Source organism: Callorhinus ursinus, unplaced genomic scaffold (assembly GCF_003265705.2).
Source record: "Callorhinus ursinus isolate GAN/ISIS: 27379988/994484 unplaced genomic scaffold, GSC_fseal_2.0 scaffold101, whole genome shotgun sequence".
In the NCBI taxonomy this organism is placed as follows: domain Eukaryota; kingdom Metazoa; phylum Chordata; class Mammalia; order Carnivora; family Otariidae; genus Callorhinus; species Callorhinus ursinus.
Genome location: NW_027397163.1, coordinates 518,282 through 529,567, shown reverse-complemented (window position 1 = coordinate 529,567; position 11,286 = coordinate 518,282). Strand labels below are relative to the sequence as shown.

Genomic DNA, 11,286 nt, shown 5'->3' with positions numbered 1-11,286 from the left:
TTTTAAGAGTCTCTGAAAGTTTTTAGTTAGTGTGGATTATATAGACAGCAGGTGTGAGAATCACAAGAAGAAAGGAAAAGGCAGGCTTGAGTTTTTTCTATAAAATCAGATTAAGGGTTGTGTAGTGTTACTGATTTTCAATCATAACTGCTAACTTGTATTAAGTAACTGTTAATATTGTTGTGTTTTATGTAGATTATCTTCCTAAGAAAAGTTTGATGCAGTTTTACCGGCAGGTACTCTTTCTACCCCAGTCTTACCTGTGGGGAGCAGACAGTGTGAGGTTAGTAATGGTCAGAGCTCAGATTTACATCCTGAGGGGCGCCGGGGGGGCTCCGGCATTGGGCGTCTGCCTTCGGCTCCGGTCGTGAGCCCAGGGTCCTGGGATCGAGCCCCGCATCGGGCTCCCTGCTCCGCGGGAGGCCTGCTTCTCCCTCTCCCGCTCCCCCTGCTTGTGTTCCCTCTCTCGCTGTGTCTCTGTCAAATAAATAAAAAATCTTAAAAAAATAAAATTCACATCCTGAATCCTGAAAGTCAGACCACAGAGCCTTACTCTTACTTTGATCAAGAGCTCTCCTCCCAGATTATGCATACATTATTAAACCTACTTTCTTCACTTAGTAATTCAGCTTAAATTTCTTTCTCAAATAGTATAAATCAGTGTCATTATTAGTAAGTATATTGGATGCCATTATAGCAGACCATAATTGGATCATAATTTATTTACTCTGTCCTCTACCATGAGATATTTCTACTTGTTTTTTTCATTTTTTAAAATGATTCTCTGGAAAATCTGAATAAAATTGATGGATTACATCAGTATCAATGTCCTGGTGGTTATATTGTACTACAGATTTGTGATGTATTACCATTGGGGTAACTGGGTAAAGGGTACAGGATCCCGCTGTATTATTTCTTACAACTGCATGTGAATCTACACTTATCTCAAAATTTTTGGAACATAGCCCTTGAACATTCTGGTATATATATTTGTGCACTGCTGTACCTATTTCCTTGGGATAAGTTTCAAAAAGCAGAATACTGCATCAAAACTATACTTCTGTTAAGTGCTTACAGTATGATAGGAGTATTTGGAACAGCAGATGACTAAGAGGACATTGTTACCTGCACATTGCTTATGAGGCAGCCAGAAAGGGAAACTGGATGGAAGCCCAGGGCAGCCTGCGGTCAAGGCCTGTAGAGACTTCTAGGTGATTGTGCCCTGAGAGGTGCTGGGAAGGGGACATCATTCTTACTGTGGCCACTGTTGTCAGGTTATGACCAGATAATTCTGAACACATGGGCTCTGTGTGGCATACAATGGAATTTGTTTTCTAAGTTTTATACCTTAACATGTTTTCTCTAATGACGTTGACACAAAGTGAAGACTAACAGGGTCAGGTGGTTTAGCATTCCACAGGACACCATGGCTGGAAGGACAAGCTCAGAAGTCAAGTTCACCCTCCCACCAAGATAGCTGTCAATATGTACAGGTTGTCCCTTGGAATCTTAGTCATTTTTCCAGTCAGTGCCCTGACATATGTGGGTATAGGTAGACATCAAAGAGTTAGTTTAGGTATTAAGCAAAAAGAAACAAAGGTTGTGTATAAAATAATGCAAAGGTACCTCAAAAGGAAACTGTTTAAAGAGAAGTTTCTCTGAGAGTCTGTCATTTATGAATTGAAAAGAAATAAACACACACACATACATATGTCAGGCCAAAGCCTGGCTCTTGTTACACACCCAGTGAGGTATATTTAAAAAAGAAAATCAAGGTCAGAGGTGTGTCAGAATCACCAGGACCGCCACCAGGTTCTGTGATTGTCTAGGTGGACTCACAGGATTCACCACATAGTCCTTTTCCAGGCCAGGATTTATTACAATGAAAGGACACACAGCACCATCAGCAGAGGGAGAGGCGCAGAAGACGGATGACATCAGGAGGAAACCAGACACACGCTTCCCAGGGCACTTTCCCAGTGCAGTCCACACAAGGCATGCTTAATTCCTTCAGCAGCAAGTTACAGCAACACATGCAAAGCCTTGTCCACCAGGGAAGCTCATCTGGGCCAAGGAGGCCAGGGTTTTTATCAGCGGTCAGTCACACAGACACCCTCTCTCTGGCACATACCAAAATTCCAGACTCCCAGAGGCAAGCAAGCGCCCAGCAGTATAAACCACATCTTTTATACAAACAGTTGAAGAGCAGTGAGCCACTCTTGTCAGTTAGGGAACAGCGGGGACCTTCTGGAAGTCCAGCTAAGGGCCAGTCTTGCAAGCAGTTTCAAACCTGCTCATTACTCTTTCTGCACAAGGGATCTATCTATCTGTTGATGTTATGGTTTGCTTCTGTCTGTATGTGTCTCTTCTCTCTCTCTCTATATATATATACACACACACACGTATCCTATATACGTGCATCCTGTGTGTATGTATACATAGACACATATGTTCGTATATAGAATTTTACAAGTGTATTGTTGTATCCTGTTTTGGTAGCCTGATTTCTCTGCTGACAGTGTATCTGAAGTGTTACTGTCTTGTAAGGATTTCTTCAAACATTTCATGATCCTTGACTCTTTTACATCAATACTCTGCATGTATTTCTGCAGTGAGCTTTTCTGGGCGCAGGGCGCTGAATGTTGCCTGGGCCTTTGCTTCTCCACCCTGTCCATCTGCCATGTTTTGACCAACCTCACCCTACCTAGAGGCCAGGAGAGGTTCAAGTTTGGATGGTGCAGCCCCTCTTCACCCTGGGTGGTGTGGCTAGAGGGAGTGGGATGTTGCTCAGCATCAGACCAAGCATCCTAAACGCACCCCATCTCAGGTCCAGAATCACAGTGCACCTGCCCAGAGTTAGCCAGACTGAGAGGTTTGGGACCACAGTATCCACACGAGATCACCTTCAGTTCTGACACCCAAATCCATGTTCAGGACTTTCCTGAAACCACCCTCAGGACCAGAAGGATTCCTAGAACTCACTGAGAGCCATTCTACTCACAGTTCCAGGTAATTACAGGGAGAGGATGCAGATTAACCAGCCAGGGAAACAAGCACATAAGCTAGTGTCCAGGAGTGTCCCCAACATGGAGCTTCCAGTGTCCTCTCCCCCTGGAGTTAGGACTGGATGCTCTGTCGGCGTCACGATAGGACAACATGCATAGAGTATCGCCAGCTAGGGAAGCTCACCTGAGCTTCGAGGCCCAGAGTTTCCACTGCGGCTTCAGCACATAGGCACAGTTGATTGATTGAATGACTGATCGTCCAGACATGACTGACTCATTGTCCCCATGTTAATCTCAATCCCCAGGCCAGTTGATACCCCATGACCCAAAGCACCCACCCTGAATCACCTGGTTGGTCTTCTTGGTGTAGCCAGTTCCCACCCTAAGACTGGTTGGGGATGGCCAGCTTCACCCAAAACAAAGACGTTCCTATCAGGTACAATGTAGATTACCTCTTAGAAGTTGGGGGCAAAAGACAAAAAAGAAGGAGATCTTGCCATTTGCAACAAGATGGATGCACCTAGAGAATATTAGGCTAAATGAAAAGAGAAAGAGAAAAACCATATGACTTGACTTAACTAAATAATAAAGCATATGAACAAACAAACAGAAACAAACCCATAAATCCAGAGAACAGACTAACATAGTTGCCAGAGGGGAGGGAGGCCCAGGCTTCCAGTTATGGAGTGAGTCACGGGGAAGAAAGTCACAGCATAGGGAACATAGTCCGTGGTACTGTGAGAGCATGTGTGGTGACAGGTGGCAGTGCCCCTGTGGTGCACACAGCATAACGTACAGACTTGTGGGATCGCCGTGTTGTACGCCTGACACTAACATGACATCATGTGTCCGCATACTTCAGTTAAAGAAACTGTGTTGAGGGGCTCTCGATCTTAGGGTCATGAGTTCAAGCCCAATGTGGGGGATAGAGCCTACTTTAAAAAAAAATTTTTTTTAAGTCATACGGAGAAATGACAGATGAAAGGTCTGACTTCAAGGCAAAAACAAATAAATAAAAACTCTTCTGTGCGCACAGCTGGGTTCCATAGGGCTTCAGGGAGAGCTTTTTTCCCTTTTGTCCAGATCCCTCTTCATCCTCTCCCATGTGTCACGTTGATGTGTGCGTGTTGGGGAGGAGGAAACGGCTAGGGTGGGGGGGTTTGGAAGCAAAGATGGAGGAGCAAGAAGCTTGTATGAAGTCATTTTGGGACCAAGGTGCACTTATTTTAATGCCTCTTTTTTTCTCGTATATCTCTGGCTTCTGTGGATTTTGTGTCTTTGGTAAAAGAAACCCCAAGAGGACTGATCAGTTCTTGATTCTAAAACTATGGCGCACGTAAGTATGTATTTCTCTTTCCTTCTTGAAATGTGATATTTAGGTCTTGTGGCTATTTTTGTGAATTATCCTGAAGCCTCCTGCCATATAATTACCCACTGCCTGGTTCTTCCTGTTCCGGCGAACAACAGTGCCGTATAGCCCTGTGCCCACCTGTGTGGCTAATGCCCACTTCACCACTGAGCTGGGGATTCAGGTTCTCCTCTGTGCTCACCTTGTCAAGAGTAATGCTGGAGCAGTGGGGGTGGAGAGTCCTTTGAGAGAAATACTTGAGTCACGTGTGTGGCTTATGAGTTGCAGATGGTGGTCCCATTTGACCACACGCAAAAACTAAAACTCCCTGCTGTTCTCCACGGATGTTTTTCCCAGGCAGAGAGGAGGGAATGCTCACGTTGTTTGGTCTCTGTGTCAGCTCCATGAGGCTCTTGGGATTGGATAGGGGTGTGGTTGGGGCCAGAGCACTGAGAGGCCATGATGTTACTAGGTGATCTAAGGGGTGCGTGTTGTCGAGCAGACCCTCCAGACCTCTGTGTGCAACCACATCATTTGACACCAGTATCCTAAATCAGAAGCAGAGAAAAGGCAGGGGTGGTAGGTCGTAATGGGTAAGAAGGTCACTCAGTATGTAAGTCCCAGGTGATCATACACCCCCAGAACTGGGGAAAACCTTAGATGTTTGGTTTTACCTAAGTGTACAACTGTAAGAATGAAGTCCAGTTCATCCCTATGATGGAATAAGAAAATGCTTTTGTCGTTACATAGAAGACTGCTTAAAACCTTGGCAAAATGATGACCTTGAGGCTGAGAACATTCAGACACGTAAACCCTAGTTTCAAAAATAAAAGATCTCACTTCACACAACAGAAACAAAACCCTAGGCATTTTCCTTCCCTTGAAGGATGGAAAAGGTGCCACAGGCATCCACACTTGCCAAGATGTTACCAGGTAGCGGGCTCTTGAGGAGCATTAGGAGTTCTGCTCAGTCACAGTCCCCACTGTGCCCTCTGCATGTCACAGGCCTGTGGTCTGCTGCCGTGTCCAGCCCAACCCAGAGCAGAAGAGCCCTTTTTGTGCCGTCCTTCATCTCCGGGATGTGTGGGTTTGTGTTTTCAGGGTTTGGTGACATTCTCAGATGTAGCCATCGACTTCTCTCAGGAGGAGTGGGCATGCCTGGACTCCACGCAGAGGGACCTGTACTGGGATGTGATGTTGGAGAACTACAGTAACCTGGTCTCCCTGGGTGAGTTGCCTGCCCCCTGGAATGTCAGCTCCCTCCACTGGGAATGTCAGGACTGACTTCCAAGAAATGAATTTCTTCTTCTTCTCAAGAAGTGTCTTGAGCCTTGTCACATCTAAAATGGGCGTCACGCACCTTCATCTCCTCGCCCCCTTCCCACCTTTGTCTGGCCCTTCCCGTAATCGTCTCTCCTCCTTAGTGACCAAAGGGTGGATTCAGATTCTGGGCTGTTGATTTCACACCCATCCTCAAAGAGCTGAACTTCATACTGTGATAGTATGTTCATGCCCAGACTGCTGCTGATGGCCTGTGGTTCTCTGGGGACCCCCCTTCAGGGAACTTGATTGCCTTCAGTAAACCAGCCTGCATTTGATGTGGATTGAATGGACAGCATTCACGTAAAACCAAAGCAAGCATTGTACCTGGAGTGAGGTTGAAAGTTACAATTCCTGAATTCTGAGTTACACGTTGGATGACATCTTGTCAATGTCTCCGGTTATGTCTTGTCTCTCTGTTAGAGAAATGACAGCCATAATAGTAACGGCTAATGTTGTGCTCACCCTGTACCAGGCATTGGCAGCACTGTGTGTGTGAGCAAGTACACTTCACCTTAATCCCACCAGTTTTTGAGGTAGGCACGATCGCTAAGTCTAATTTGTAGGTGAGTATACTCAGGCACGGAGTGACTTGATCCGACAGGGGAGGCCGAACCAAGAATGCACACTGTCACCTACCCTCTTGTACCTGCCTCCACGGGTAAGGCCCTCGGAAGTTTAAAATAAGACCTTTCCTATCAGGTTTCCTGCTCTTTAATCCTTTCTCTTTTCTGAAGTCTTATCATATTGACTTTCAGCTTGTCATAAATTTGACTAAGTCTCCATCAAAGGTTTTTTTTTTTTTTTTTTTAAGACTTTATTTATTCATTTGAGAGAGAGCACGACGGGGGCAGTGCAGGGAGAGGGAGAAGCAGACTCCCCGCTGAGCAGAGAGCCTGACCTGGGGCTCGATCCCAAGACCTGGAGATCACGACCTGAGCCAAGGGCAGACACTTAACTGACTGAGCCACCCAGATGCCCCTACAATGAATTTTTGAGCATATAATTTTTTTTTTAAATTCTGCACCAGGTGGCATTTCTTTTTTCGAAAGCAGGACCTTCTATTTCTAAGCCAGATGTGACTTGCTGAGGAGCAAAGGAAAGAGCCGTGATGGTGGCGAGGGAGGACAGTACAGAGGAGAGTCTGGCTGGGACAAGCCACCGCTGCAGTAAGCAGCCAGGCAAGGCGGGGGGCAGGCGTACCCCGGGGCGTGGAAAGCTCCCTAAGAAGGCCATGGACAGCTTCTGGGGAAGAAGTCACCACCGTGAACCTGATCTTTGCCCCGTTCCCTCCCACTGGTCTCCTATTTTGCTCCTGCTTCACATGCTGCTGATGCTGCTGGTCCGGGGACCACACCTTGAGTAGCAGGGGTATAGATAATGTGACCCCGTGCCCTTTGTAGCTCCTGCAAGTTCGTTGGCATCCTAGCTTCGAATGCTTTTTTCCTTTTATCTAATTTTCGCTAATACTTCTTCCTGGGTGCTGTTACGTTCTAATATCACAAGATGTTATCCGGTATGGCTCACTGACGCTCAGTGCCTAGATCCACTGCTCAGTGGGCATTCACCATGGCGATCTTCTGTCTCTCCTTTATTTGTTTGCTCTACTAATGCTTTATGGAGAAACTGTGCTCCGTTGGCTGGTTGGCCATGTAGTGACACTGTTCATCGTGGATAAAAACATTTTGAAGGGAAAAATTATTAGTTCTCATAATAAAGGGCTGGTTGGCCAGCATGCTCCAAAGCTGATCATCTAACACTTCCTAGCATCATTACGAACTCGTGAATTTAAGCATGTTGCAGGTTTTGCAGCCCGTTGGAGTTAGCGTCCTCACTGATGGTCAGATCCTCCTAAACATTCCCTCACAGGCGTTTACCGTGTTTGTTACAGTTAATCCTACACATTGTCCCTTTTATCGCCTTTGATGATGGGTCTTTTTGTCCAGAATCACTTTTCATTATATGACTGACATATATATTAATTTAAGAATATTAATTTTATACCCAGGTAATCAGCTGTATATTCTTGTTTTTCACATTTGTTCTATATTTGATTTTCCTGGGTTTCCCAGGTATGGCATCACATCATCTGCAAATTGTGCCCTTTTCCGTCTTTAGCTTTGAGATCTGCCCCCCCATTTGCTTTTTGCTTAGTTGTGTCAGGTGATGGGAAATAGTAGGGCTAAGACGCAGTTCCTTTTCCTTGTCTGACTTTAGCAGGAGTGCCCCTGGTGTTTCCTCATTAAGTATTGTGGTGCCGGAAGCAGACTGTACATTTAACAGGAGCCTAGGTGATTCGTGTTTGTTCTCCTGGAGAAGTTTTATTTCTGTTGGAGAAGTTTTTGGTTTGGGGTTAGATTCGTTTGTGTTTTCAGTTTCCTTAAAAGGAAACAAAATGTTATTTTTTTCCAGATTTAGAGTCACCATATGGGACCAAGAGTTTACCTACAGAAAAGGGCATTTATGAAATAAATTTATCCAAATGGAACTCAGATGGAAAAAGTAAATCCCTTGGCCTTGACTGGATGTGTGAAGGTGAGTTTGAAGGACCACGGGGCCCTCAAGAGGGCTGTTTCAGTCAAATGGTAATCAACTGTGAGAAAACGCCCACTTGTAGAGAAAATACCTCTGTTAGACCACATCAGAGACTTCATACTAGGGAGAATTCCTATGAATGTAAGGAATGTGGGAAGGCCTTTAGTCGTGGCTACCAGCTCACTCAGCATCAGAAAATTCACACGGGTGAGAAACCCTACGAATGTAAGGACTGTAAAAAGGCCTTTCGTTGGGGTAATCAACTCACTCAGCATCAGAAAATCCACACTGGTGAGAAACCCTATGAATGTAAGGACTGTGGGAAGGCCTTCAGGTGGGGTTCAAGCCTCGTCATTCATAAGAGAATCCATACGGGTGAGAAACCCTATGAATGTAAGGACTGCGGGAAGGCCTTTAGACGTGGTGACGAGCTCACTCAGCATCAGAGGTTTCACACTGGGGAGAAAGACTATGAATGCAAAGACTGTGGCAAGACCTTCAGCCGTGTGTATAAACTCCTGCAGCACAAGAGAATTCACAGTGGTGAGAAGCCCTATGAATGTAAGGACTGTGGGAAGGCCTTCATCTGTGGCTCGAGCCTCGTTCAGCACAAGAGAATTCATACTGGTGAGAAGCCCTATGAATGCCAGGAATGTGGGAAGGCCTTTACTCGAGTCAATTATCTCACTCAGCATCAGAAAATCCACACTGGTGAGAAACCTCACGAGTGTAAGGAGTGTGGGAAGGCCTTTCGCTGGGGTTCAAGCCTTGTTAAACATGAGAGAATTCATACCGGTGAGAAGCCGTATAAGTGCACAGAATGTGGGAAGGCCTTTAATTGTGGCTACCACCTCACCCAGCATGAGAGAATCCACACTGGTGAAACGCCTTACAAATGCAAGGAGTGTGGGAAGGCCTTCATCTATGGGTCAAGCCTTGTTAAACACGAGAGGATTCATACAGGGGAGAAACCGTATGAATGTAAAGAGTGTGGGAAGGCCTTTAGTCATGGCCATCAACTTACACAGCACCAGAAAATTCACACTGGCGAGAAATCCTTTGAGTGTAAGGAATGTGGGAAGGCATGTAACCACGTGAACCACCAGAGAGTTCACACTGCCGGAAAACCTATTGAACAAAAAGAAGGTGCAGAAGCTTCTATACAACATTCATTCCTTCCACAGCACAAGGAAAATCCATGATACAGTTTAACATAAGAAAGCCTTCACTGGTCACTCTCCTGCTTATAAGCATCTCAGAATAGTCATGCTCCAGACAAATTTGGAGAATGGAGAAATCACTTTATCTTAGTGATCACAACACACTCAATGTAGACTTGTTTTTTCGTTTTGCCGAATTGGTTTAATGAGTGGATAGAAGCCTCCCGCTACCATTTGAGCTCCGTCTCACCTCAGATTTGTTCTAGGGAATAACTGGTGTAACATATGTGGGAAATCCTCTCGCCGTGGTACACACCCTCCCTGTTAACCATCACCATCCCACCTCTTTCCTCCTGTGACACACTGGGGAAATGACCTGTTACCCCTGTGTGTTGTGTGTGAAATGGGGATAATCACACCTATCTAATACTGCTATTGTGGTGACTGAGTTTGGTACATGTAAACTCTCTGGAGGTGTATCTGGAACGTTGTGTAAGCTCAATAAATATTAGCTGCTGTTGTTCTTACCATCCTTACCGTTAGTGCTGCTCTTAGTGAATTCCTACAGGAGTACTCCCTGTGGGTACAAAGAATTAGAAAAGACGGTCAGGCTCGTAGAAGAAAATACAGGAGATTATGGTCACAGCCCCGGGTGGACGGTGTTTCTTAGTACACAGAAGACGCTAAACATAAAATAGAAGGTTTATATGTTGGACTCTGTCGAAAGTACAAAGTTCTGTTCATCAAGTGACACCATGAAGACTGAAAAAAAGCAAGAGGCACACTGGGAGAAGTAATACTTACTCTCCACGCACCAGGTAAAGGACTCACGTAGAAAACAGAATCCCCCAAATCAGTAATAAGTCCGTTTTAAAGGGGTGAGGGGACTTAAATAAGCACTTACAAGAGAAGACGGCCAAATGGTCAGTGAGCAAGTAGGAAACGCAAAGTAAAACCACCATGCGGTTTCGCTAGACAATCACTAGAATAGCTAACATTAAAATCACGTATGAGCCTTGTACTTTGTTGGGTGGTCACATGCGACCCGTTCAGGAAGGAATGGGGCCAGCACACGGGACCTCGGCCAGATCCTGGAGGTCCTGCAGCAAGGGCAAAGAGGTGATGCTTGAGGAGGGCGAGTGACTGTGTCCTGGGGGAGGGGCCGGAGCCCGGGATCCAGTCCTGGAAGGGTTGAGGCAGCAGTTAGACTTAGGAGGGGCCCAAGCCATCTCAAGTGGTCAGTCCTGGAGGGAAGTGAGTGGGTCCTTTTGTGGAAAGGACCGGAGCTCACAAGAGTGAGCGGAGAAGCTGGGGGAGGAATGGCTAGTGCTCAGACAGGTCCTGGGAGACTGAAGAAAAGGAGAGTCCAGGGAGCCTTCAAGAGCTGGAAGACTTGAAGGCTCATGAGTGTGGCCTGGGAGACTGAAGAGAGCCTTGGCACTGGGCTGGAAGTGCAGTTAGAGCACAGAGGAGCGTCCTGCAAAGGCCCACGGGAGCCAGAGTCGGGGCTCAAAGTAGGGCTTCCGTGTGGTTTGCCTCAAGAGTTGGGGTGCCAGTATCCACAGACTACAGGTGTGGGTGGGTGCTGTCCTCAATAAATGAGGAGGGGGAGGGGCGAGGGCAAGGGGAGGGGTATGATGGGGGAGGGCCGTGAGGGGGCAGAACTGGAAGGGTAGTTGGGGGGGCCATAAAGAGGAACACGAGTCACAGTGGAGAAAACACTGACGAACTGGAAGCCCCAGGGGGAGAGGCAGTACTCTGCAGGCCTCGGGTGAGCACTGCCTGGATGCACAGGGGCAATCCACAGGAGGAAATGGGAAGAGCGTCTATCTGTCAAGACTCCTGGTTCAAGGAGCGAAAACCTAATTCAAAGTAGCCGAAGGGAGTAGGGTGGGGAGAATAAAAATTGACTTGTGCA

At 46.4% G+C, this 11,286-nt stretch overlaps 1 protein-coding gene across 14 annotated transcripts in view; it reads left to right on the top strand.

Moving 5' to 3' along the window:
- Positions 1-9,902, top strand: part of LOC112806790 (uncharacterized) — a 909,505-nt gene extending 899,603 nt beyond the window's left edge. For 13 of the 14 annotated variants that reach the window (XM_025849195.2, XM_073889084.1, XM_073889078.1 and 10 more), the window contains 3 exons: positions 4,294-4,341; positions 5,455-5,581; positions 8,086-9,902. In XM_025849195.2, coding sequence (XP_025704980.1) covers positions 4,333-4,341; positions 5,455-5,581; positions 8,086-9,410 — 1,461 coding nt within the window. In that variant the 5' untranslated portion in view covers positions 4,294-4,332 and the 3' untranslated portion in view covers positions 9,411-9,902. The remainder of the gene's footprint in view (positions 1-4,293; positions 4,342-5,454; positions 5,582-8,085) is intronic. The other variant, XM_073889073.1, reaches the window with a different exon arrangement.
- The last annotated feature ends 1,384 nt before the right edge of the window (positions 9,903-11,286 follow it).